General features: G+C 44.7%; 1 protein-coding gene across 2 annotated transcripts in view; it reads left to right on the top strand.

Annotated features, from left to right (window-relative positions):
- The window catches only part of RIC1 (RIC1 partner of RAB6A GEF complex), an 882,831-nt gene that overhangs the window by 137,193 nt on the left and 718,275 nt on the right, over positions 1–27,363 (top strand). For both annotated transcript variants that reach the window (XM_078675923.1, XM_078675922.1), the window contains exon 2: positions 17,062–17,169. In XM_078675923.1, coding sequence (XP_078532049.1) covers positions 17,062–17,169 — 108 coding nt within the window. The remainder of the gene's footprint in view (positions 1–17,061; positions 17,170–27,363) is intronic.

Genomic DNA, 27,363 nt, shown 5'->3' with positions numbered 1-27,363 from the left:
CCTTTGGTCTGCACTGGAGAATGTAAACGTTGGTAAGGGGTGCATGAAAGCCATACAGGCACTGTATAGGAATCCGAAGATCCGACTTCGGGTGATGGGGGGGGGACAGAGCGATCCAATAGATATTACGCGAGGAACGAGGTCTCCTATTAGCCTTCTATATTTTGACCCCTTTATCAGGAGAATTGAGGTAAACAAGGGCATCCTCCCAATACGGCTTAACAGCTTTGAAACAAAGATCTGGGGTTATGCAGACGACCTGGCAATTATGGCCGTAAACCCGTCTGTAGCTTTAGATGAAATAGAACATGAGGCAGAATGCTTTGGGGCAGATTCTGGCTACAGACTTTATCGCGGGAAGACACAAATTGTAGTCAATGATAAGACCAACTTGGTAGATCCAAGAGTAACTGATTCTGCTACTTATTTAGGGGTTATTGTAACCTCAGATTTAACCAAAGTTATTGAGAAGAATCTCGCTCCAGTGATTCAGAAATCAAAGAGAGACCTTGACAGGATGAATAATTTACATCTCTCGATTATGGGAAGATGTAACATTATTAAAATGATATTCCTTCCAAAAGTTTTATATCTGTTCAGGACAATACCCCTGAAGTTTGACAATATTCGGTTTAAAGAAAAGGAGAGAATGATTAACCGGTTGATCTGGGCTCAAGGGAGGACGAGAAGGGCACTCAGATTTATGTCACTCCCTAGGGAGAGAGGGGGCTGGGCGGGACCCGACTTAAGAGCATATTATTGAGCCTCGGTGATGCAATACATTTGTGGGCTACTGGGCGGTAAGATGACCGACCGGTGGAGGGATGATGATGCTATTCTGGGCTTTTATGAGCTACTTTTAAAAGGTGAAGCTCGCAACTGGCTTCTGAGCTTTAGTGAAGCCAACTACTATAAAAAAGTTAAATTCAAGACTCTGGGAGCAGCAATATCGGTTTGGACCGCTATTAGGAAAAAGCTGGGATTGGGCAGAATTCATTATTATACTCCTCTATTCATGAATCCATCTTCACCTGAGGTCTTTCGTGATGGTGTCATGAGGCGGTGGGATGTTTTGGGTGTTAAAACAATTGGTGACATTACTGATCTCGATGGCATAATTACATTTGAAAGAACCCAAACCCTGTTTAATCTGGAGTGCAGGAAATGTTTAAAATTTTTACAAATCCGGTCGGCCCTTGCAAGGAAAAGGGGGGATCAAGAGCATTTGGTAGGGATGTAGTAATGGAAAGGGTGCAAGATCCTGATGGGTGTACTATCACCCAGATTTATGGTGAGCTGAGCCAACAACAAAACGATGATCTGGAAAAATATTCCTAGAAGTGGCAGAGGAAGTTGAGCATTGAAGGGGGTGAGTTCAGGGCGTCACTTAAGTTAGGATGTACAGTTTTAAAGGTGGCCAACCTTCAAGCTCAACGTATTAAAACTATTTTTGAACTCTATTACACCCCTGCTAGAATAGCTCAATGGGGTGGGACTATGGGTATTTGTTGCCCACGTTGTCACAGCGACGAGGCTGATACAGTTTATATGTTCGCCTCCTGCCCTATGTTGGATCCCTTGAAAAGGGCGATAGAGAACTTTATGGGACAAACTCTGAGGATCCAGATAAGATTAACCAATGAGCTTGTGGTTTTAGGTGTGGTTAGAGATGATGTTCTAGTAGCTCACCGCAAATTTACATTTCTTGCCATGGCGGTAGTTAAAATCTGTGTGGCATCTGCATGGAAGGACCCTAACCCTCCCACTTTTCAACAACGGGTGTCACGGCTTTTAGCCATACATAATTTGGAAAACGGTCTATATGAGAAGAAAGGGTGGAAAGCTATGAAACTTGGGCCCCGGTAACAGGCTGGAAGACTAGATTGGAGTGAACCCAGCTATAATCATTGGTCCTGAATATAGCAAAGCAGTATTTGTCTTTGCTCCGATTGCTCTCTTATCCTTTGGGGGCGGCGGGTATATGGTGTGATTCAGATTTAGATTCAGATTTAATGATTTTTGCCTGTTTGCTCTTCTGATTATTTAGCTGTCGGATGGCTTGGCTTATCCTTTTTTCTCCTCTCATTATATACAGTGTAAGTTTGTCCCTGTCTTCTCTGATTTATCTTTGATAAGAAAACTTGTATAATGTCGGATTGTTATTTGTAATGATGAATTTGAAACTGACCGTGAATAAAAAAATATTTTAAAAAAATCAACTTCCACAGGAGATTACAAAAGTAGAATAGCATGTCCTTTGGTTGTCAGTCAAAAGTACTACCTCTAATGTAGCTGTGTGAACTGACCTTTTTTAAAATAAACTGTGGGCTAATGAGCATGTGCCTACTCCAGTTCACGCCTTTAAAGGATTTTGTTGTGTCAAAGTGACGCAATAATATTGGAGGAGCAGGTTTCAGAAAGGGTAGATGGTGCGTCATTGCTAGTCTTTAATTGATGCTTTCAGGATATGAGGTGGCTCGGTTTCCACTGGATTGATTGTTACTTTTTTGGGGAATAAACACCCCATATTAATACAGCTTTTAAAGGAAGGGCAGTGCTCTGTTCGAAATGGCTCATTACTTTGATTCTTATAACCATGTTAGCTAGATTTCTATCAGCTCCAAAATTTCCTTTGTTTCGCTCCAGCTTTAGAAGCTGGTCCTGTGAAACTTGGATTATTTAAAGCTCAGAAGGAGGAACTCCTTCTATCCATTAGAGTTTCACTTTTAGCGTCTCAAATCTGATTTAATACTGCTTTCGACTTGAAAGACTGGGTGATAATGCTCTTCTATGTGAATTGTTCTCTTACTATCGCTGAATGCAGGTGACCTTCAAAAAATCCACAGATCCGCAGGTTGTACACCAGTAGTGTAAAGTTCACCCTGATATAGAAAAGGTGTAACAAATGAATTTCAATTCGGTGAACTAATAGGTCTTGTCAATGGGCTAATAAAAACATTGAAGCCTTTTTAAGGCTGATCCAAATGCTTTCTGTTTTAGCAATTTCTCAGTTCACCTGTGGGGTTAGGACTCTTTGGTGGGCTGCCATGCTTTACTTTTGAAAGTTATGAGGTGAAAAGTTATGCCAGTGACGCTTTACAAGGTGATTGGATAGGAGTTAAGTCCAAGATTTGCGTTAGGCGCGCAAGTATGGAAGGTCTTTAATAAATTAAGTCATTGCCAATTGTAGTAAACTTGGATGAAGGTTGTCCTTTTAACCAAACTTCCGCCTGAGAAAACAAATTCTGTCAGGAGGTAGTTGCTGAGTGCGATTATGCTATTCCCCATGCAGACCTCTAAACCCTGTACATACTCCATAAAAGCTTATGTGGGCCAGCTTTTGTTAACATCTTAGGGCTGGGGAGCTAAATCAGAATCTCGGAGCCCGAATGTAGAACGGTGGCCTGGACTTTCACTGAACATATCTGTAAACGAAAGAGGAAATGTCGGGACATCCTTGGAAATGTCATGCTTGTAGTGTTAGAACCAGCATTTGCAATGCAATAGGTCTCGCATTTAAGAGAGTTTGAGCTATTGGAATTGTAAATAACAATGCCTTTTATTTATGTGCTGTTTTTAAAACAGATAAATAAAAGGCATTGTCATTTACAATGCCAATAGCTTAAACTCTCGCAAGTGTGACACTCATTTCATTGCAAATGCGTTTGTGCTATATTTTTTTTTTTTAAAGCGTTAGGAAAGAGCGTGTCCTGCCTACAACAGCAGGTAGGACAAAGCTAGCTGAGAAAATAGTGCTCTGAGGCTATATTTAAAGCCTACCGAGTAACAGCACACAACGGGTTTTCGCCATGAGAGGTTATAAAATGAGACATGGCGGTACTAAGGGGGGACCACTAAGCCTATTAACCAATGAACAGTCACAGTTTACAGTGGACAAGGACACAAACCAATGAAAAATATGGGCGGAGAATTGGTAGAGCTTCAAGTCCCTGTCTGAATACAGCATGCCTCGCAGGGCAGCGCATATGCTGCTCAGGCTCGGCCTAAAAAAGTATAAAGAGTATGCAGGAATATACTTGAGTTATAATGTTGCCATCTTCTCGACTTCTACATAGGTCACAGAAAGCACTACAGCCTCATCAGGTAATAAAAAAAATCCCCAACGTTTTTTGTTTACAGTTTGTCCTAGATGTTTGCTGGCATGTTTTCTGCAGCGAGAAAGTCCTTCTATCATGTAAGCCTGACTATTGCCCAAGCCTAGTCTGTTGCAATCTGTATAGTATCGAGGTTGCTGTACCAGGATCCCTGTCAGCCTACAAAAGCATACTGATTTGTTTAATGAAAGCCCAGGAATACCATGTTTTTTGGCATATGAGCAGGAATGTGGCAACCTTTGCTTCACTACAGATTAACTTGTAACATGTTTCCTTTTTAGGGCTCGGCTGAACGCGCGGAAGCGCGTCTCCGCCGAAGCTCTTTTGTCGGCATGTGTGCTTCCCAGGAGACAATCCTGGCCGCGCGCTTCGCCTTTGAGGCGATTTGAAAGTGGCACGCGCTGACTGGCACACGCCGCGCTCGGCCAGGCTGTCTCCTGGGAAGCACAAACATACCCAGGCACACCTCCCCCTGCACGCATGCGGCCACACACACACACGAGCGCAGACAGACATGCAGACAGAGACACTCCCCCCCTCCCCCGCACACAGAGACACACACACACACAGGAGCGCACATACACGCACACATACAGAGACACATGTACACACATCCACACCGTGATGCCTTTAAAATGTGGCGCGCATGGCCCTTGCGGTGCAGTTTACCCTATTTCCAGACGTGGCTCGCACCCATCCATGCCCGGTCGCCTGGCGCCCTCTCCCGGTCCCTCCTCCGGGTCTTGCTCTGCTCCCCTCTGCGGGTCCCTGTCCTCCGTAGCTCTCCAGAGCGACCCCTGGCGGAGAGTGTGTGTCCGTGCCTGCTACCTCCGGCTTCGCTGGGCAGCCCCGAACTCCTCGTTGCTGCTTGATCTGGGAGTCCTTGGGGCCGCCCCGACCCCCTGTTGGTCCTAAGTTCTCTGCCGCGCTCCGGGCTCCTCTCTGCGGCTGCAGCCCTCTGCTCTCTGCCCCTGACCTCTGCCTCCCTCGGCTCGCACACTCCCCGATCCCTCTCTCAGACCCCGGAGGTCTCCGCTCCTCCTCCTTCTCCCGGCCCGCACTTCCCTCCTCCACAACTCATCCCCCTCCCCTGATTTGGATGTCCTTTTCCAGGACACCCCTCCCCTGCACCACCTCCTCCTTCTCTCTTTATTTATTTATATATTTATTTATGCATTTTTATATAGCGCGGACTTTACCCGAAGGCGTCAGAGCGCTTCACATTAGGAACAGAAATGAAACATAATGAGAAACATTACAAAAGAACAGATTGCAAAAACAAACGTTACTTACATAAGGTAATAGTGACAATTGTGAGCAACCAAAATACATGAGGTAGTAAAAACTGTGAGCAACCAAAATTACATGAGGTAGTAAAGGTAATAGTGACAATCGTGAGCAAACAAAATACTTGAGTAAAAATTGTGAGCAACCAAAATACATGAGGTAGTCAAAAGTGCACAAGAGGCCCCCTCCTGCCCAGGCATCGGAGCAGCAGCCACCTGGGTATGTATAACCACTGGAGTACGCCATAGCCTGTGCCATCACTCACACGGAGTCTGACAGCATACGGGGTTACCTGGCAACGTGCACTGTCCTCCCCTTGTAATTGGTAGCCTCCACTAGTATTCCCGTGAATACCTGACGGCGCGCACAGTTGCGCACATATAGTGTATGTAAACAATGATTGGTAGCCCCAGGGAGCAAATGACACCATGCATTATTACCTCGGGCAGTACCCCACAGAATGGATTGTTGCCCATAGGGAATAGGGCATATGTGCAAGCATGCCACGTTAGCCCTGCACCACACCCGGTAGTAATAGCATACAGGCTTTAATGCCTAGCCTACATTATTAGTCCCAGGCAGTACATGCAGTATGCTTTGTTGGTCACGGGAATATTCAACAGGATGCACTGTTACCGCTCCCCCCCCCCCCCTCCCCGATCTAACTTGCAGTTTTATCCCCAGCCTATCTGACGCCTGCATTGTTAGTCCCAGGTTGTACATGGCAGCATGTACTGTTGGTATCAGACACGGAATTTCTGAGTGTGTGCACATTTACAGCATGACGGCATAAACTGTTAGACCGAGGTGGTGTTTGACAGCATGTTTTTTTTTACCCTACAACATGTATTGTTATTTGCTCCATTATTATTCCCAGGGAGTATCTGACTGACAGCGGTCACTGTTGCGAACACAGAGATTCAGTAAACCTCCATTTTTATCCCACAGGGAGTAACTCACACCATGCATTGTTACCCCCAGGAGTAACTCTCAGAATACAATGTCATTTATTTAAGATTTAAATAAATAAATAAAGAGCAATGCCAATAGCTCTACCTTTAATGCTGCCGAGACCATTGCATTGTAAATGCTTGTTCTACACAAGTGATCAGGTGTTTATATGATGGTGGCAATTAGACCTATTTTCATTTCGCCGCTTTCAAATTAATTAACTAGTTCAAAGCTGACATTTTGCCGTAGCGTAAATAAAAATGGTAAACTACAGCAACATTATTTTGCTTTGATCAGCAGTCAGACTTTTTCTTTAGTGTAGGATCCTATATCTGTGAGGACATGAATAGTCCAGTGTAGTAGATCATGAAGTACATCGAGAAGACCTGCTAAGCCTCTTTTGAAATTGATGACTAATTTCCTAAGTATCCTATGTAAATGCAAGCTGTTGCTGCGAATGCCTGGTTCTAAAATGCTTTCTTCGAAGATGGTTCTTTATAGGTCTGGCTACAGACAGCTTTAGTTATTTACCACAGCATATGTTTCCTATTCTTTAGAAAATAGAAAGTTTGCATTCACTCTACCCAGTTGCATGTATCTTTCACCTCATGCAGTTGACTGTTAGGTCTATCTTCCAGCCTATAGTGAAATGCTTGCCCTGCAATGCATCAGGTAATATTTTACTTCTGAAAAGAGTGGTTAACCATCATACTTTTTGTGATATTAAATTATTTATCTCATACGTTCAGAACCACTAGTACCTCCAGTATTACCACCACAAATGTCAGCACAACCAATGCCATCATAACAACCAGAACACCACCATAAAAAACACCTCACCAATGCCATACTGCCATCATCACCAAATATCAATACCACCACTAATACCACACCTCCACTAATACCACACCGCCACTAAGAAAATTGCCGCCTGAATACCACACTATCATAAATACAACACCACACCAATGCAACAACCACCAGTATCACACCACCATCAATACCGATGGTTAATACCACCACCAATACCACATCACCACACCACTCTACGGACACCGCAGCCAATACCAGCATAATTATCAATACCATTGCATCACCTGCCACCGGAACAACACCACTGCAACCGCTACCACGTTACTACAAATAACAGCAGTGTCATACCATGTCACCGCAACTACCAGTACCACCATTTTATCAATATAAGCACCACAACCAGCAACACTAATATTGCCACCTGCACCACTGCTATTACTACCAACACCATAAAGCAATGGTAAAGAAAATAGGTCTGGTTTTAATGTACGGTGGCACGGAACTCATATCTGCATGTATGTTTGCCTGTGTTGCCACATTAAATCTAAACCTATTAACTTTGCTAATGCTTTTTTTAACATTACTACCAAAATAGTTAAACGCCACATGTTATCCATGACATTTTCTTACCTCTTTTCTTTCAAATCATAGAACCTACAGTTTCACGTATGTTCTTAAAAATGAATATAACAGTCAAACGGCGGAGCGTTTGTAGTGAAAAAGTTGTTTGAAGTTTAATACAGGTGTATTATTATTGCACCTTTTTATGATTTGCATTGGCTGCCTCCCACAGACAAAATGCTTTTATGAACTTCAATTTTATTATTAATACCACTTGCTTTAGGTAAAATATTGTTTGGGCTTTGCATGTGTTTACTCGTCTCACTGTACCTTTTTGATTAGTTGCAAGGTACAAGGAGCACTTCGAGTATTGCGATTGGAGAGCAAGGTTTACACCCACACCTTCATATAGCACTCACTGTGCTAAGCAGAGGATGTCCCCATTCAGCAATTAAAAATCCGCAGCAGTGGAAAAATAATTTCCTCAGTATAAATGTTTTTAGAACAGAGCGGCTTACACACAAACAATAAAATGTCACTCAAGTTTTGGTCTGGGTCACACAAAACGTTATTGGCAACAAACACACTGCATGCCACTGAGTATGAATAGAACTACCTTTACAAATAGAAATCAAGCTTAATCACCCATCATGAACTGAAGAACCACAGACCGATTAAAAAGTTGCAAATTCTGTTGTAGCTATTACAATATAAAATGGACGAGCGCTGTCAAAGAATTAATCCAGTCTGAAATGTTGGCCAAATTATTATTGAAATGAATTTTCTCGCAATACATTTGCTGTGATAAAAAAATACCATGCTAACATCTATAGGAGAAAAGATAAAGAACCGTCCTGCAATTACGAAATTTTAGCAAGGATTGGTAAAAGGTCAATAGGTTTGGTGTTGGCAACCAGCCTTTTGTCTTTGTCAGTGCTTGATTTGTCATGATTTTGTAAAACTTTATTTTTGTGGCGCTATAAGGCCCTTGCCAGTATAAAAAAATAAAAATTGGCTAAAAGCAATTTTCTTTGGTCTCAAAAAGAACAACTTGCCATAGCAGTACTTGGTAGTGAGGGGCACTACTTTGTGTGTCGGTGCTCTTCGTGAAAGAACAGGAACTGTCGTAGGCAGTTAAGTTAGCCAATGGCTGAAGTGGATTAACCCGTTGTCCCATGCTATATGCTGTAATGGGGGGGAAGAAAAATGTGAATAGCACAACAAACGAGCAATTGATGAAGAGAGCTGGCTGAAAACCCATATAAGTAAGCATAGTATCAATATAATTTTAGTATGAACAAAAGGTCTTTGCGAATGCCACACCAAATAAAAAAGGCTAGTACAGTAGTATTGCTGATGACCCTCAACTGCTTGGATCCCTAGCCTCCACGTGTAGGGTCACCTCCTTTGAAAAGTTTATGAGCTCTGTGTGTGCAACCAATATGAATGTCAGCTCAGTGGAGTAGATTACACTCTCTTCTTTCATGTATTGTATGTGTTTGTCTTCATACATTGCTATATCTTTCCGGCCCTAGGGGTCATGCTCACCCTTTTTAGGTTTTGCCTGGCGAAAGCTGCGCTCTGCGCAGCTTTTTCGCGCAGGCGAAAACCTGATGAGAACTGTAGTGGGGTTTGGGTCGGCCCTCGTCATTTATTGGCTGGCTCCATAAATGGAGCCTAGCCATTGGACGAGGGGCCTGTCCGTCAATGCCGGACCAGATTCGGAGGCGTTCCCGAGATTCTTTGGCTTTTGCCGACGTCACGCGACGTCAGCCGAAAGCCGGGAACGCCCCCGAATCTGGTCCGGCATTGCCGGCACCAGTGACTATCCTGCTCCTGATTGGTGAAGCTGCGTGGACGTCACTGCTGGTCCACGAGGGAGCCCACTCCTCGGGAAACTTCGCCGCCCGCCTGCCTGAGCTAGAGACGGGCCGCCGCGCTGCCCGCGGCGACCCGGAAGTGACCGGCCGGCCGGCCAATCCTAGCGCAGCCGGCCGGAAGTGCCCGCCCCCCGCAGCCCGGGGGAAGAAGGAAGACGGCAAGAAGTATGGCGGCGCCCGCGGGGCTCCCGTGGCCTGGAGGGAGCCCCGGGAGATGCGGAGGACGTTGCCGGTCTCCCATGCCAAAGAGGGAGACCGGAGAAGTGCCAGCGAGATTGCCGCCGTCGATGTTGCCGGTCTCCCATGCCGAAAAGGGAGACCGGAGAAGTGCCGCCGTCGCAAGGTGCAGGTGAGTCGATCTGCTTGCACAGGAGGAGCCCCGGGGAAAGAGAACGTCCCTCCGCGGCCCCGGAGAGTCCCGAGGAGCGGGAGCTCTCGTCCAGCAGCCGCCGGACCCGGTGAGTGCCTGCAAGGGGAGAGGGGCGTCGGGACACATTGTCGGTGTCCGCCCCTCCCCCCGTAGTAGAAGTCACCATGTCCCCTGCGCCTCTGTCCCGTGCATCCCCGTGCGCCTCCTCCTTCCCTCGTGTCGGGTCTCCTTCTCCGTGGGTCTCAGCCGTCTGGCAAGAAGCTGGGACTCGGGTAAAGATGGCGGTAAATGCTCCACTGGGGCATATTTGGAATGCATGCACCGGGCGGGGGGTGCCAAAAAAACGAAAGTAGAGTTCTGTCAGCACATGGAAGGGTTCTACTCCGTGCTTGACACCTGCCTTTATTTTAAATGCTGCCTTGCCTTCCTGGTGTGGGGTCTCGGTGGCACAGCCCATATGCCAGTATACTCTTCGATGTTTACATGAATGCTTTGCCTTTTCATAGCCGATTTACAGATTGCTCGACTGTCAGACTTACAGCGCTGTGCTTTTAATGTCTGTTCATGGTGAGGAGGGTGTCATGTGAACTGTGAGTGTGACATGATATTAGTTCTCCCCCTTCATGAGGATCACAGAGGCCCCGTATATTTCTCAAGAGTAAGTTGTTGGCAGTGTCTGCATGTGCCTGGCCTGCGTGCAGTTACTGCTAGGAAAATACCTCCAGAGAGGACTTGCTGTCTTATGCATACCGAATGTTAACCCCTTAATTGCTGCCGTCGGCCAACGGTCGTCACGGCCACTACCTCCCCAGTGCTGCGCACGACCGTTGGACGTCCATTCAGCACTAGTTCCAATGGACAGCGCAGCACTGGGGAGGTTTATTTACAAGCTCTAAAGGGGTTAATGACACAGATTTCGTTAACGTAGGCCAGGCGTGTTAATGGGCTGGAGGGGTTATGTGTTTAATGAACCTACTTTCTGATGTTTAACCAAGCACAGGCAGCATATGGGTGGGGAAAGAGGGGTGCTTGATCCAGCCGCATCCAAAGGATGGTCATGGCCCCACCCATGGTCGTAGATGTCCATAGTGCAGCAGGTGCAGTGACAGTGTGACGTGCGACCCTATTTATGGCTGTCCTTTACTACCAACCACAGTGCCGGTCGGATTTTTCCTTGATCGCATTGTTTCTGTACGTATACACCAACAAGAGACAGGGTCACGACTTGTGCAGTCAGTGAACCCCCCACAATGTCACTCAGCTTCCCCGGAGGCTCCCCAGCCTCCTATGCACTTAACCGACCGATGAAACAAAGGGCGTGGCTCCAAAACTCAAAAGCTAAAAATATGTGCTTCGCAAAGAGTGCCAGCCGCCTGGTATTTTACTGTTTCTGCCCTTGTGTCCAGAGAGATAGGGACCCGTCTCAGCAGATGCTTTTTGGAACATCGTTGCTGAGCACTGGCAGGACCTGGCCCACTTAAAGCCCTGTCTATATGTGTGCCTGCTTCCATACATAATGTCAGAGTCTGAAGTGTAGAGGAGGTATGGATCTCTTTCTACAGAATCAATACTTCATGACGGATTAAACATGCAAACGACTTCATACTTGACCCCTAGTTTGTATTTTAAAATAAATGTAATAATCGTAACTACTGATTAGTAGAACAAACTATCACGAATTGACACTACATATGTGTTTTATTTTGTAGAAGGGCCATGTTTTGAGTTGGGTTTTCTGGGTGTGGCAAGTCTCTAGCTGTATTTGGTGAAGGAACAGCGACATTGTAATAAAGGGTCTCTTCTTTGAAAATTTCTGTGACTTAAAAAGGCATCTTGTTTCAAGAAGAATGTTACCGAAATATATTTTAGAATGTTTGAGTTCAAAAGAGGTCTTTGCTCGGTAGAAGAGGCCATCATCCACTTACTGCATTGTTAAAGGTGCATTTGTAACAGGGAATCAGGTGGCCCCCTATTGCAAGGCCAGAAATACACATAAAACACAAAGTAGGAGCAGATTATTCCAAATGCTTCTCTCACCCATTTGTCCTCCGTTCATGCACTTTGGGCACAGAAGGCCAAATCTCAAGCGTTTTTCTGTGAGTAGTGCCTTGCTCCAGACCTAGCTTGGGCGCCGCCTGTGATTCGCTGGAGTAGACGTGCTTCGTATTTAATTGTGCGTCTTCTTACCTTACTGCGCTGGCAGGTAGCCCTCTGAGGATGCAATGACCATGCAGCTGTGGGCTTGAATATTGTGATGACACAATGTTGCTCATCCCCACCCACCACTGCGTTCAGGCTTCAGGGCCCCTCCCTCTCTTTGCGGATGAGATCTCTGCTTCTGGAAGGTGGGACTATGGATCCATGCTTACCTCTAACCGGGCTCTCCGGTTGTCCTCCGTTCATGCACTTTGGGCACAGAAGGCCAAATCTCAAGCGTTTTTCTGTGAGTAGTGCCTTGCTCCAGACCTAGCTTGGGCGCCGCCTGTGATTCGCTGGAGTAGACGTGCTTCGTATTTAATTGTGCGTCTTCTTACCTTACTGCGCTGGCAGGTAGCCCTCTGAGGATGCAATGACCATGCAGCTGTGGGCTTGAATATTGTGATGACACAATGTTGCTCATCCCCACCCACCACTGCGTTCAGGCTTCAGGGCCCCTCCCTCTCTTTGCGGATGAGATCTCTGCTTCTGGAAGGTGGGACTATGGATCCATGCTTACCTCTAACCGGGCTCTCCGGTTGTCCTCCGTTCATGCACTTTGGGCACAGAAGGCCAAATCTCAAGCGTTTTTCTGTGAGTAGTGCCTTGCTCCAGACCTAGCTTGGGCGCCGCCTGTGATTCGCTGGAGTAGACGTGCTTCGTATTTAATTGTGCGTCTTCTTACCTTACTGCGCTGGCAGGTAGCCCTCTGAGGATGCAATGACCATGCAGCTGTGGGCTTGAATATTGTGATGACACAATGTTGCTCATCCCCACCCACCACTGCGTTCAGGCTTCAGGGCCCCTCCCTCTCTTTGCGGATGAGATCTCTGCTTCTGGAAGGTGGGACTATGGATCCATGCTTACCTCTAACCGGGCTCTCCGGTTCCATGGAAGCTCTTTAGCTACCAATTAAACAGGAAGGGCAAAAAAAGAGATGTGGCAGCAGTTAGATATTGGTGATGTTTCCTACAAGGCAGGAAGTCATTTAGCATCCTCAAAAAGCTATGAGGCTTGTGCACAAGCGGGCAGCTTGCTTGGTACATCTGCTTCCAAGCAGAGACATATTTAACAACAAGGGGTGGTGATGGACAGAGTTTCTGAATTAAGCGGAATACTCTCACCCAGTCAAGAGATCAGGGCTAGATCCAACACTGTTTTTTAGCTCACTGCACCATCCCAGCTCAGAACCTGGCTATATGCAAATTAGTCTGTTCCTGTCCCACTCCCAGCCTGCCCACTCCCAGCCTGCCCACTCCCGGCCTGCCCACTCCCGGCCTGCCCACTCCCGGCCTGCCCTCTCGCGGCCTGCCCTCTCGCGGCTTGCCCTCTCGCGGCCTGCCCTCTCGCGGCCTGCCCTCTCGCGGCCTGCCCTCTCGCGGCCTGCCCACTCCCAGCCTGTTCTCTCCCAGCCTGCCCTTTCCCAGCCTGTCCCCTCCCTGCCCTTACCTAGCCTGGCCTCTCCCAGCCTGTCCACTTCCAGCCTGCCCTTTCCCAGCCTGTCCCCTCCATGCCCTTTCCCAGCCTTTCCTCTCCCAGCCTGTCCACTTCCAGCCTGCCCTCTCCCAACCTGCCCTCTCCCTGCCCTCTCCCAGCCTGCCCTCTCCCAGCCTGTCCCCTCCCTGCCCTCTCCCAGCCTGCCCTCTCCCAGCCTGTCCCCTCCCTGCCCTCTCCCAGCCTGTCCTCTCCCTGCCTGTTGTCGTGTCCCAGCGGCAGCAGGCAGCAGGCAGGAGCGTGCACTGCGTCCCCGAAGTAACAGCCCTAAAGCAAGCAAGAAGTATGCCCCCCTCCCACCAATCCCTGTTAGGTAGTGGAAACTGTCCAAACTGGGGTGCAGACAGCCCCTCTCACCTTTCGGCCTGGAACCACTGCACCAGCCGCACTACTTCCCTACTGACCGTTCTCCACTTAAGCCCCGTCTAAATTACAATTCCTGCTTCTGACCCTTTTGCCTGCTTGTGCTTGTTTTCATGACCCTTTTGCCTGCTTGTGCCTCCGTGTGCCCCTGTTGCCTGCTTGTGCCTCTGTGTGCCCCTGTTGCCTGCTTGTGCCTCCGTGTGCCTCAGTTTTCGTGACCCTGTTGCCTGCTTGTGCCTCCATAAGTGCCCCTGTTGCCTGCTTGTGCCTCCGTGTCCCCCTGTTGCCTGCTTGTGCCTCCGTGTGTCCCTGTTGCCTGCTTGTGCCCCTGTTGCCTGCTTGTGCCTCCGTGTGCCCCTGTTGCCTGCTTGTGCCCCTGTTGCCTGCTTGTGCTGTGTGGGTGTGTGTGGAAGGCTCTGTGTGGGTGTGTGTGGAGGGCTCTGTGTGGCTGTGTGTGTGGGAAGCTTGTGTGGCTGTGTGTGTGGGAAGCTTTGTGTGGCTGTGTGTGTGGGAAGCTTTGTGTGGCTGTGTGTGTGGGAAGCTTTGTGTGGGTGTGTGTGTGGGGGGGCTCTGTGTGTCATTTGCGAGAGATAAAGCTAGTGGCATTGTAAATGACAATGCCATTTATTTATGTTAAAAAAACATAAATAAAAATAATGTCAAGAGCAATGCCAATAGCTCTAACTTTAACAAAGGCAAAACCATTGCATTGTAAATGCTTGTTGTGGAGGGCTACTGGTTAGTGCTCGCCTAGCGAACGCAGCGCATGTGCTGCTTCGCCTTGGCAAGACTATTGTTGTGGGATTGGTGCGCAAAGGGAGACAAACCATGTACAGGCACGGACAGGCGATGTGCACACGCATGGCGTCTCCTGTCTGCCTCACACGCTCCCACCATACCTCACCTCGCAGCCTGCTGCCCACCCTCACAGCTTCCGAAGGGAGCACGGCGGCGGTTATTTATTTATAAAGTATATATCATGATGCAATCTACAGCCCCTCCCTGGCAGAGGCTGCAAGCCCAAGCAACGGGTCTGTCTGCCATGCGCCACCCGTGTCTAACAAATGGCGCTCCAGAGCTGCGATGTTTACACAGAGACCTTCGCACCGCCGGCATGTCAGGAAGCCGGGGCTTTGTTTTGGATGTAATCCCCCCCCCCCGCCCTGTGGAAAAATAAACCGTGTCTGGCTTATTACACCCAAGGGCCTGTCTGCTGTGTGTGTATGGGTTAGTTATGGGGCCGGAGGAGCGCTCAGATTCATCAATTTGACGCCCCCGTCACAGCGCTGCACTCATTTAACACCTGTGATCACGTTTACAGTAGTCTGTGATTTTACAAGATAAACAGCAATTAACTCTCTTAAATACTTCCGTCTTTATTACGGTTATGTTACGCAGGTTTTTACAGAGAAATATTTGCCAGTTACGTGGCCTCTAGGCACTGTTGGCGGTGTTTGTGTGATGGGGCAGTTCCAATGAATCATTTGCTGATGGGGGCAAGGGAGTCTTGCGAGTTGTCTCTGTCCTTCCCGGTTGCATGGGCAGTTTCACAGTGAGTTTGGCCAGATTGCGGGCGCCCTGTTCCCTAACGTGTGTGAGGGTGCAGGGTCATACGCTGTGGTGTGCAAAATTTGCATCATTTCCTTCTGTGTAATTATGCAAAATTCCACAAAAATTAACAAAATTATGTTAAATGCAAAATTGGTATTTAGCGTGTAATGCATCCTTGTGTCCATTTTGGATGCCCAGATGCACTTCTCCCTCCCTGCCCCCCCCCCCCCCCCTCCAAAAAAATGGTGCCAATCACACAGGTGCAGCTAACATCCATCGCTTGTGTGCTAGTCCTTAGTTTTGTTCCTGTGCTAAACGTTTGCAGGATTATTCTGCTACCTGGTATATTTGTAACATTTCAGGAATTTCAAATAACCATCTAACTCGTCATTTCGACCACTTCTGAAAAGCATCTGCAATACAATAGGTCTTGCATTTTAGAAACTATGACCTATTGCAATGACCATGCCTTTTATTATTGCAGGTTTTTTAAACACATAAATAAAAGGCATTGTTATTTACAATGCCAATAGCTCAAAATATCGCAATTACGAGACCTATTGCATTGCAAATGCTTGTTTTGTCTGTTGCTGTTGCTCTGGATCGTTTCTTCTAGCACTTGTAAGATGGTACTTGCCATTAGACAAGTGCCAAACCTTTAACCAGAGCCTTTAGACACATTCTATTTGTTAGCTGTTGCTTAGGGAGAGAGACTAGGGGTGGGCTAGGGATAGGGGAGCACACTTTGTGCTAAATCTCCTGAATTGCAGCGGTGCCAGATTCAAGTGCAACCACCACACTCCTGTAATTAAACTTTGATCCTTGTGATGTAGATTACTTGAAAAGTCCCTCGGATCTGAACCTTTCTCCCTTCTGTCTCTGCTCCTGGCACTGCTGGGCACTATATGTCGGAGCAAGTGCTCTGGGTCCTTAGCTGGCTCCAGTCTCAATCTGTGCATCTCTTACTCCGCCTCTCTGAACCGGCATTAGCAGGAGTCCTCTTAGACTTGAGGAAGCTGCCAAACTGAATCCACTGTAATGTGACACATTGCTCTGCCCATTTGTTGGGCTTCTCCAACTACACGTCAAACACTCCATAGAGCTCCCTGGGCCTCTGCTTGAGTTTCACCTCTAACCTGCCTCTGTGTTGCCATTTTATGGCCCTGGTCCTTGGCAGGGACCCAGCCACAGGGCTCTGTGGGAGAGTTCATTTAGTGAGCCACGTAGGTTGTTCGGAGAGTTAACAAGGATTCATAGCATTTCTCAGAGATATTATCACTTTAGGTGATAAAGAGCTGGATGTATCCGAGCTGATCTTTTTATACAACACAAATAATATGGCTTCTGCGAAAATTGGATTTAAGATAATGATGATTTGTAGTCATATCTATGTCTTTCTGGTACTGAAACGTATTTAAAGCTACTGTTAACAGAAATAGAGGCTGGCATTAAATGTGATATGCTCTCTTTCTTTCTTCAGCCTAGTGTTTTGATTGTAAGTTACAAGGAGTCTGCTAAAGCTGCTACACAGTTTGGACCTTACAAACAAGCAGAATGGCGACCAGACAGCACAATGATTGTTGTGGCGGTAAGTACATCATTTAGAATTTACACTTTTCAATAAAGTAACATACGTGGTACATGTTCTTGAAGATGGCTGTTTACTAATGCTTCAGCTATTAATTTCCTGTTACGGCACAAATCCTTCCTTGTAGAATTCTTGGAAATGCCCAATTATCTTTACTGTATTGAATGTGCTGGCTTCCCGCCCGCAAACTGCTTCTACTGCTTTTCTAAGTCTGCCCAACAGGTCGCACATAAATATGCCTTAGTATTAGTTTTCTGTATTATTCTTTCCCACTCTGTCAATATTCTGGTTGGATCTGCCCACTCCACATAAGTCCAGTAAAGAATGCTGTTTTGACCCAAATTTTCATAACAAAACTATGGCCAGTGTACTTCTCTGATTTTTTTTTTGTTTGTTCTTCTATCTTATTAAAATATGTTTCTTCTTTGTTTTTGTTGTTTTGAGATATGTTCCATTCATGAAGGGAGCAGGACTGCTAGCCAGCTGTCAAATACACCACTTCTCTAGTCCTTGATGGTTGTGAAACACTCAGTTGACTTTGGATTTTTTCCTACCACTTCTTTTTAGTTTAGTCCATTGTTCTAGTTTCTATTGAAATACTTAACAGATCTGCACATTGAAAAAAGTCCCTTCAAAACCAATGCAAGGATGAATCGTTAGAGTGGCTCATATCTGTTGTCTCAGCATCACATTTTACACTGTTATGTTATTTATTGCCTCTCACCTTATGGGTTTCTTTGATGGATCTTCTACTTCTGTTCTGGTTGGTGTGTAGGTTTATGGACGGACTCTCATTTCCCATGCTCTTTAACCCCTTGATGCGCAGTGATTTTTCGCCCTGTGCGGCCGTTTTAAAGAGTGGGCGGGATTATGACGGCCCCCAGCCGTCATCAGCACATGCCCACCGTGATGCATGACGGATGGGGGACGTCATCAGCATGGAAGGGGTTAAATCCTGTGCTGCACCTCCTGGAATGGGTCAGGATTTAGGACTTACAAACTAGCTTTGCATAACCATTACATTGCAATATTTTGATCCTAATTACTTCAGAAGGGTTCAGTTCAAGCGGATAAGTGCGGTGAGACACATCTGATGGAAGTGGTGCAGCTTGTTTGAAATGATACCTATTAATAAACATACTTCACTTTGGGGTCAGTCTATGTTTACCAAAATACTTAATGATAGCATCTCCAATAAATGGGCATTTCTCTGATTGAATAACATAGGTCAACTTTTTTCAAGGGGGCGAGGGGATTAAAGTACGTGAAAAGTTAGAAGGGAAATGTAATATTCCTAAACATGATTTTTTTTAAATACTTGCAAGTTAGATATTGTTATTGATAAGGTGGGTAAGAATAAAATAGGGATGAATAGGATCAAAATAAGAGAACAAGCTTTTCTTGCCAAGATGGATATAAAGATTAGGCATGCTTATAAGATATTCTCGGATGCTGTAGATGAGGATTCAGATGGCAAATAAAAGGGACGGAAAAATTAGGTTCAGAATAACAAGTAAAAGATATCCAAGATACTATAGATACCGGAAACAAACACTTTATGGCAATTAACTTATGCTAACAGCAGTTAAGTGTTTAAAAGGTGTATTACACCACTGAGAAGATGTATAAATATGTTGAAGAGCCAGCTCCGATCGCCTCAGATGCCTATGAGGAGGGGCATACGTTTGTCACCTGTATTATTCTGAGTCCGTCGATAGCTTTATTTCGGTCTCATGGACCATAAAAGCACATTTTAAAATACATACATACAACAATAATAGAGTTAATAAATAACATGAAACAATACTAAAACAATCTTACATTTAGCATTATTGACAAGTTAAAACTAAATAATAATAATTTATTCATTGTATAGTTAATAAAAACCGTTACAATTTGCGTAAAAACAATATTCAGCAAATATTAGCCTAAAACAACAAACACAGAGAAGTTTCCATAAAATTTTCTTTCAAGTTCGTGGACTTTGCATAAAATTTCCTTTCATGTTCGTGATCTTAGCATGAAACATAAAAGAACAATTCTTAAATCAGTATTTACATATTAATAAGACTGAAGTGTCCAAATAAGATTATTTTGTTACAGACTCGCTTGCTTTCAGTAGTTTTTCATGAGCTTGCAAAAACTTTATCATTCTACAGTTCATTTGCGGGTCAGTTGGATTCAGGCCTCCAATAATGGCGGTTCTACATGAACGTATTCTCCTGTCCAGGAAGGCTTTCTTCAAAAAGATTGCACGCTCAGATTGCAGCTTCTTGCAATGGCATATTAGATGAATCAAGTCTTCCTTTTCATAGCCACAGAGACGGCATTCTTTTGTCTCAATATGCCTCCAAGATGGTTCGTCGGCTAAGGTTGGAAATTTGCCAAAGCGCAATGCCATAAGTCATTTTTTAATATAAATAGAGAATGTTGTGTCTAAGTAGGCTGCCGGTTTAAGAGTTTTGTAATTATTAAGCACAGTGCATGAATGAGAGCGATGGGCAAAAATACCTTTATCTGTTAACTGCGAATGAAGTTTTGCAGCTCTATTTAACGCCTGCTTGAATGATAAAAAAGGCAGATTTTTATTCCAAAGGTTAGAAGAACATGTTGCCTCCAGTGCACTGGTCAAGAATTTGTTGGCCTGTGATTTTGTTTTGCAGTTCCAATTCCAGCCATAAAAATTTGTTAAGGTTGTTTTCACTAGCGCTCTGTTTGAGTCGGTACCACACCTTTATATATGTACAAAGTCTGCCCAGTGATTCATTCATTAAACCAAATTCTAATCGCATTTGCGCTGGTGAGGCAGAACTGGGAATTTGGAGAACCTTTTTATAAATTTTTGTTATTCAAGTCAGTCAGTCAGTCAAAATACGCTTTATTCGATTTTTGTTAAAATCATAAAAGGCAATACATACAGCACAATATAAAAATCTCATTGCAATTTACATACAAAATTCAATTCATAATCAATTTATATTAAATTTTAATTTACTTAAGACCCTCAAGGCCAACATTTAAAATAAAACATTCCCTGGGGCTTGTTTCTTTCTTAATCTAAATGCAGCCGTTAGGTAAGATGCCACGCGAAAGATGATATGCGTGGTACCCAACATTTGAAGAAAAATTAATGCTGGCCTAACCTGAAGAAAGCCTGCTTCCTTCAGAATAGGTATTAGGTATTTTTCCCTAGCGGCGGCATAAAACCCACAAAAAACATAAAATGAAGCGTATCTTGGGTAGAAAAATTGTCGCATTTGCAAGGTAAAGCGTCCTCTGGTTTTGCCCAAGTAGGAAAACAACCAAGTGTATAAGGAATCAAGTTCATCCTAAATTTGATAAGCAAGGCTCTGTGAAGGGGATTAGTGACAATTTTTAAATAGGGTTCCAGAGAGGGAGTGGTGCCTAGAATCAGGTAAGCTCTAACTGACGGTTTCATTACTTCCCTCTCTTCTCTCTCTAACCGTACCCTTTTTAGGTTTCGCCTATTATCATTCGCTTGCGAATCTAATAGGCGAAAATTCAAGGGCTCAATCGACTAGTGAAACCACTGCGGTTTCTTCACAGTGCATGTGACCACGTGACCACAAAAGCGGGTCACGTGACCACACAAGCACGCGCATCTCCCTAATCCGCAAACAGCATTCATTCAAAAAAACACAGAAACCCCCGCCCCCATCCGGCTTCCCTCCGCGCATCTGCCTGCCACACTTCTCCTCCCCTCTCGCATTCCCGCCCCCCCCCCCACCAGGCTCTCCCGCCCCCATCCGGCTTCCCTCCACGCATCTCCTTTCACCATGCCTGCTTCTATCCCCACATTTCTCCCCTCGCTCGCATTCCCGCAACCCAAAATACCCTTTGTTTAATGGGGTCTGTGCCATACGATATTCTCACGTCCTTCGGGATGCAGTTAGAGGAACAGCTTTCACCCTCTACAAACTGCAGAACCCTAATACTGCGTGAATGTACCTACTTGGCTCATAAACTGAAAGCACACCCCCATACCCAGAGCAGGATTCTTCGAACGCACACGGATGCCGATGTTCGGTTTTGCGGTTTGGAGTTAAAGTGTTCGTGTAGAGCAGACTTCTTTTCCGCAAACAGCATTCATTAAAAAAAACATAAAAAAAACACAGAAACCCCCGCCCCCATCCGGCTTAACCAAATAGCGTTGCCAATAGGTTTCGCATTTGGAAAGTTGGAGCTATTGGTTTTGTAAATGACATTTTATATTTATATATTGTTATTGACAATGCCAATAACGATATATAAATATAAAATGTCATTTACAAAACCAATAGCTCCAACTTTCCAAATGCGAAACCTATTGGCAACGCCAGTGCTTGTTAAGGAAATGTTGTTTGATCCACCCAATGTCCTGTTTTCTAATGCTTGATGGGTCTGAATAGATCTCCGGTCTCCCAAGCGCTGCAAATGAGGTTTTAAGATATCTCAACCATGGCATTCTCAAGGCGCGGTCCCTTGATACCACGTCCAGCAGAATGCCATGGTTCAGCGTCAACTCAGAGTTCAGCCATGTTTTTATCCAAAAGAGTAGGGGTGCCAACTTCAATCTGTCAGTAATATATGGTAGACCCAATTCCTCATGGATGGATAACGTGGGAGTGGAATTTGGGACAGATAGAAATTGACGAATAAGCCCATTTTCGACTCTCTGAATGCGATCCTGGTTGACGTAACCCCATAGAGCAGACCCATAGGTGGCAATGGGAACACACTTGCTATTATAAACTTTAACGAGGGCTTCCATTGGTTTGGCCCCCAGTCTTTTCGAAAAGCCCATCAAAGCAGCTGTTGAGCGAGCCAGAGAGACACTCTTTGCCTTTATCTGGGGGGCCCAAGAGCCCCTCTCATCAAAAAGGACCCCCAAGTAAGGGAAAGTAGGAACCCTAGAAACCACATCCCCCCCACAGGTGAAAGTTAACCGTATGGTCTTGCTTCTCTGGCAACCTATGATCATAGTGTGCGATTTTGTTGCATTTACTTTCAGGTCAAGGCTCTCCATGAATGAACCAAAACGGTCCAATAGGATTTGTAAACTATTGCCAGTACGCGCAATTAGTACCGCGTCGTCCGCGTATAAGAGGGCCGGTACCTGGGCTCCTCCTACACGCGGGACATCTGCCACCCCTAGTTCAAGGTGTTTCCCTAAACCATTAATATAAATGGTAAAGAGAAGGGGGGCCAAGATGCACCCCTGTCGTACCCCTTTCTCTGATCTGAAACTATCAGTGCATCTCCCCTCCCTAGTGACCCTTACTTTAGTGAACAGATCCTGGTGTAAGCTGGCCATAAAACCTACCAACGGAGCCTCTATCCCCATCTCTTCTAGCAAGGACCATAACTTGGACCTGTTAACCAGGTCGAAGGCCGAGGAGAGGTCCATAAAGGCCAGATAAACTGACCCCTCTCCGACCACCGTGTATTTAGAGACAAGAAGGTGGAGGTTGGAACATTGATCCAGGGTACCTCGCTTTTCCCGGAAGCCGTACTGTATGTTATCGAGCCCCCCACAAGCCTCCAAATTAGTCCTTAATTTACCCAATAAGACTCTGCCCAGGATTTTAATCGCAGAGTCAAGGAGGGAGATGGGTCTATAGCACCCAGGATCCTCCCGGTTGCCTTTCTTAAAAATAGGGACTATGATAGCGGTGGCCCATGAATTTGGGAAGATATTATCATTTGCGGCTCTAAATACTCTGGTTAGGACTTGGGACCAAATTTTCGGGGAATGTCTAAAAAAGTCAACTGGTACGCCATCCGGCCCTGGCGCCTTATTTGTGGAGGAGTCCATTATGGCCTTAAAAACCTCATCTCCTCCAAACACTACTTCAGAGTGGACCTGAACAGTTCTTGTACCAGTCGTAGATGTACCACCTTTATTACCATATACCTCTTGAAAATGGTCAATCCATTTCTCATCCGGAATAACACAATCAAGGGGAGTATTGTCAGTACCCGAAAAAAACGGGTTATTTATGATATCCCAGAAGTTTTTGCTATCTCGAAGAACATCTATATTAAGGAGATTATTCCAGGCCTCATTTTTAATGACATTTCTCCTTCTTTTTAAGGTAAGTTTGTATTCCTGCCTCAGGCAAGTAATTAAGGCTTTATCTCTCGGCTTGTCCCTTAAGGCATCCTTTAGGGATCTATGTATGCGAGAGCACTGGGAATCAAACCATTTGTAGGGCCTTGGAGGGAACCGTGGTTTAGGTACCGTTATGTCCCTAGAGACTTGGGCACAGATAGACTCAAAGGCCTTTATGATTAGTTGGTTTGAAGAGCCTTGGGCCAAACAGGTTACAATTGAATCCTCTATTTTGGGCAGGATGGTGGCCATAAATTCTTCCTCGACTACTCTACCCCACTTAAGCCTTCTATCCTGGTCACTGGGCACCGCAGTGGCGCAAACCTTAGTTTGTCCAGCTAAGTTGCGCCGTAGGTCACTCCAGTGAATCACTAATAGCAAGGGATTATGGTCGCTGTGGGGTGAGACAGTTGTCTTATATCCTTTTACCTTTGGCATGATCGAGGCCGAGATAAAAATATAATCTATAATCGTCCCCTGCGCTGTCCCCTTGTTTGTGGGTACCCTCTCGCCCGCTCCTGTATACATTGGTTCATATAGATTTATACTGGCAAGCATCATTTCAAGGGCCTCTCCTGATTTGGAATGTTCAAAGTGGGGGATATCTACGGCGCCCATACCCACTTCAGAATCTATAAGACATGGTAAATTGCATTTGTGAATATTAAAATCGCCCAGTAAAATGAGCTCAAAATTATTTTGCGTGGATTGACTGTAATTAACTAGAAAATTCTCTAAAAAAACTATATGGTCCACTTCGTTCGCCCTCACCCATGAGTTGTAGAAATTTATTATTAGGAGTGTAGAACTTGAAGAGACAGTCCATTCAACGATTAAAAAGTTGTGTGAGCCATGCTCTAGTTGCTTAAATGTCCCAGCTAGTTCTAGGGAAAATAGGAGCAGCAGTCCCAAATTTTTGTTATTAAATTATTAAGAATATCCGAGTCTTTACCATGCATGGCGGCACTGGCATATGATAAGGTAGACGGGGCTTTGCCTGAGATAATTGTCAGGAGCGGCCTCAAAGATGGCCCTTCCAACTTCTTTGCCGCCAGTGAGCTAAATGCAAATATTAAGGCCCCTGCTCTCTGAGTCATATAATTTTTCTGATCTTGTAGGGATAACTTGTCATCTATGTAGTATCCCAAATACTTATAACCGGATACTTTTTCCAGTTATTTACCTTCTAGCCAGATGTTGTGATGAGCGGCTTGCCGATTAGTAAAAAGCATTGTTTTTGTTTTAGACAAGTTAAGTTCCAACTTATTTCTAGACAGGAAATCTGAAAGTTCAGTTAGGAGCCTCGACAAACCAACTTTAGTTCAGCTCAATAGCACAATGTCATCTGCTTAGGCAAGATGAGAAAGTTTTAACTTGCCTAATTTCGGGGAATGTGTAATAATATTGTCAAGTTTTCCTGAGAGATCTGATATGAAGAGCTTAAATAGGTGCGGGGCCAGTACGCACCCCTGGTTTAAGCAGATAGTTGTATATACTTTTCTTGATATTCTGGCACCTTCCCCAAGTTTTACTTGAGTCCAGGTGTCAGTATAAAATAATAACAAACCCCTCAATATCCTCTCTGGTATTTCCCATGCTTTCAACTTTGCCCACAGCAGGTTCCGGTCCACGCTGTCAAAAGCAGCTTTTAAGTCTATGAAACACAGATGCAAGTCCTGTTTCTCACGCTTGCATTTTTCAGCAACCATTGTAATAGAAAAGATGTTGGAGATTGTTCCAATCCCTTTTCCAAAACCTGTTTGATTAATTGGAATCCGGTTTCTTTCCCCAGACCAATTGACCAGATCTTCCAGCAGTAATGATGCAAAGTATTTAGCTTCTACGTCCTGCAGTGCCGTTAGCCTGTAATTAGTTGGGTTTGTTCGATCTCCTCCTTTATAAATTGGGGTTATAATGGATCCTTGCCAGCTGTCAGGTACTTGTTTATTAATCTAAACTTCAGCGTATAGTTTCTCTAAATGTGAGCTCCAGTATTCAGAGGCATGTTTGTAGATCGCTTGCGGAATGCCATCCAGACCTGGAGCCCCATTGCTTTTACCCTTTTTAATTATATTTACTATGCCCTCTGCTGGATAGATAGCATGATTTACTACTGGCTTAGGTGATTGGGACAAGTCTGTTGGTAGGGACTGACAGCTGCCTTCTTCTTCTGATTTTAGTTTATTCGAATTATCGAGTATTAATTGTTTCCGTGGAGCGTTTGGTAACTTTTGTTTACATTTTTGTGAAAGGAAGTTGACCCATTCTGTTTCCTGAACGTTTGACGTTAAGATGTTTCGATGCCTAATCAATTGATTTATTGTATTCCAAAATTTGTTTGAGTTTTGATGCCTAATGCTGAATATCAGTTTAGTCCAAAAGTTCTCAATTTTCCTTTTTTTGAATACCCAAATCTTCTTTTTGTATTGTTTGCTTTGTAGGAGAAATGTCTCCAATAATAGCCCTTCTGTGATATTTGATTGTAACTTCTTTTGTGTTCTTCTTAAGGCCCTTCTTAGGTCTTGCACCTCTTTCGGGAGATCAGTATTTGGATGGTATCTTTTGTCCTTCACACTCGAGACTTTCATTTTCGTCTTTAGTTTGTCTAAGAAGAGAGACCAGGCTTGAATCTTATTCATAGATTTGTTTCCCAATTCAGCCAAGATTTCCTTTATTATAGAGAACCACTCAATTTTGTTTGTATTTGTCCAATTAATACGTTTTTGATTAATTATATTTATTTGGCCGTCCACTATATTAGATGATTGGAATCTGTCTATGCAAAAACTAAATTTGATGTGTTGAAACCAATGATCACTCAAGGGGTGTAGTCTATATAAAAACTGACTAGTAATGGCATCAGCGATAGACTTATAATTGTAAAATCAAGTATTGATTGTGCCCGAGGGCCGTAGTACGTTTTTTTTGGCACACAGACTTCGTCTGTCTTTCCGTTAAGTACTCGCATGCCTTGATATTCAATATCTGTCACTAATTGCTGGCCCAGTCGATCCTAACGATCCTTCACCCCAACTTGAGATTGCTGTGGAACACACCAATGTGTATTATCTGCTATCAAGATTTCGTCTTCTTCTGGTGAGAATATCAAGTTTGAATTAAAGTCTCCAGTCACTATTAAACTCCAAGAAGGCTCAGCACTGCGTATGCCTGTAATTACTTTATTTAGTAGGGCATTTTTTTCCTTTTTGACTCGAAACTTCGGTTGTGTAATAATTAATCAAGATTATCGTTCTTTTGTTAACTGTGTTTTGATCCGAGGATTTAATCAGTTGTATACTAGGGTCAGGAGATTTAAGCTGTTAGGTTTTAATTATTAAAGCTGTAGATACATAGGCTGTCAGGCCGCCTATTGCACGACCATAATGCTTACATTTTTCTGCTGCTACAGTGTAGTGGACAAAGCCTGCTATCGGGAGATCTTCTTGTGACCATGTTTCTTGCAGGGCAATTACGTCGCAATTAGCCCACTCTTCTAGAGGCAGTCCGTTCTCTAGCAATTTCTTCGCACCCACTATATTCCACGATAGCAGATGTATACCTTCGGATTCTACGTAGATCTCCCTATCGCTCTTTGGTCAATTACTCCTCTTATTACTTAGAAGGCTGGGAATACTTAGCAAGTTTAAACTAAACATTTAGCCATCCCATTTCAGTAGAGTTATTGACAGATCATTTTAAAATACTCCTATGTTTATACCACATACCATTTAAAAAGCGCGAGACGGCAAAAACAATAGGGGGATGAGTATCATACTTTAAAACTCTTAAAGCTTGAAGACAATGTCTGAAACCTAAGTTTTTACAAATCGGAATCACCCAACGTTTTCTTAGTGCATAATATGCAGGACAAGTAAAAAAAAAATGTGAATTTCAGTTTCTATCTTATGTTTACAAGCTGGACACTCAGTATTTTTTTGGCTGTCCCATTTGCTAGTAAACAACATAAGAGGAAGAGTCCCCATCCTGAACTGCATATATAAATTCCTAGCCAGTGATGGATAGATCAAGTCTAGGACCTACTCTTTTTTGTATTCCTCTTTTACTCGAAGAAACTCAATTGT

The sequence above is a fragment of the Lissotriton helveticus genome, chromosome 2_1 (assembly GCF_964261635.1).
Source record: "Lissotriton helveticus chromosome 2_1, aLisHel1.1, whole genome shotgun sequence".
Lineage (NCBI taxonomy): Eukaryota > Metazoa > Chordata > Amphibia > Caudata > Salamandridae > Lissotriton > Lissotriton helveticus.
This window is presented reverse-complemented; position numbering and strand designations above follow the sequence as displayed.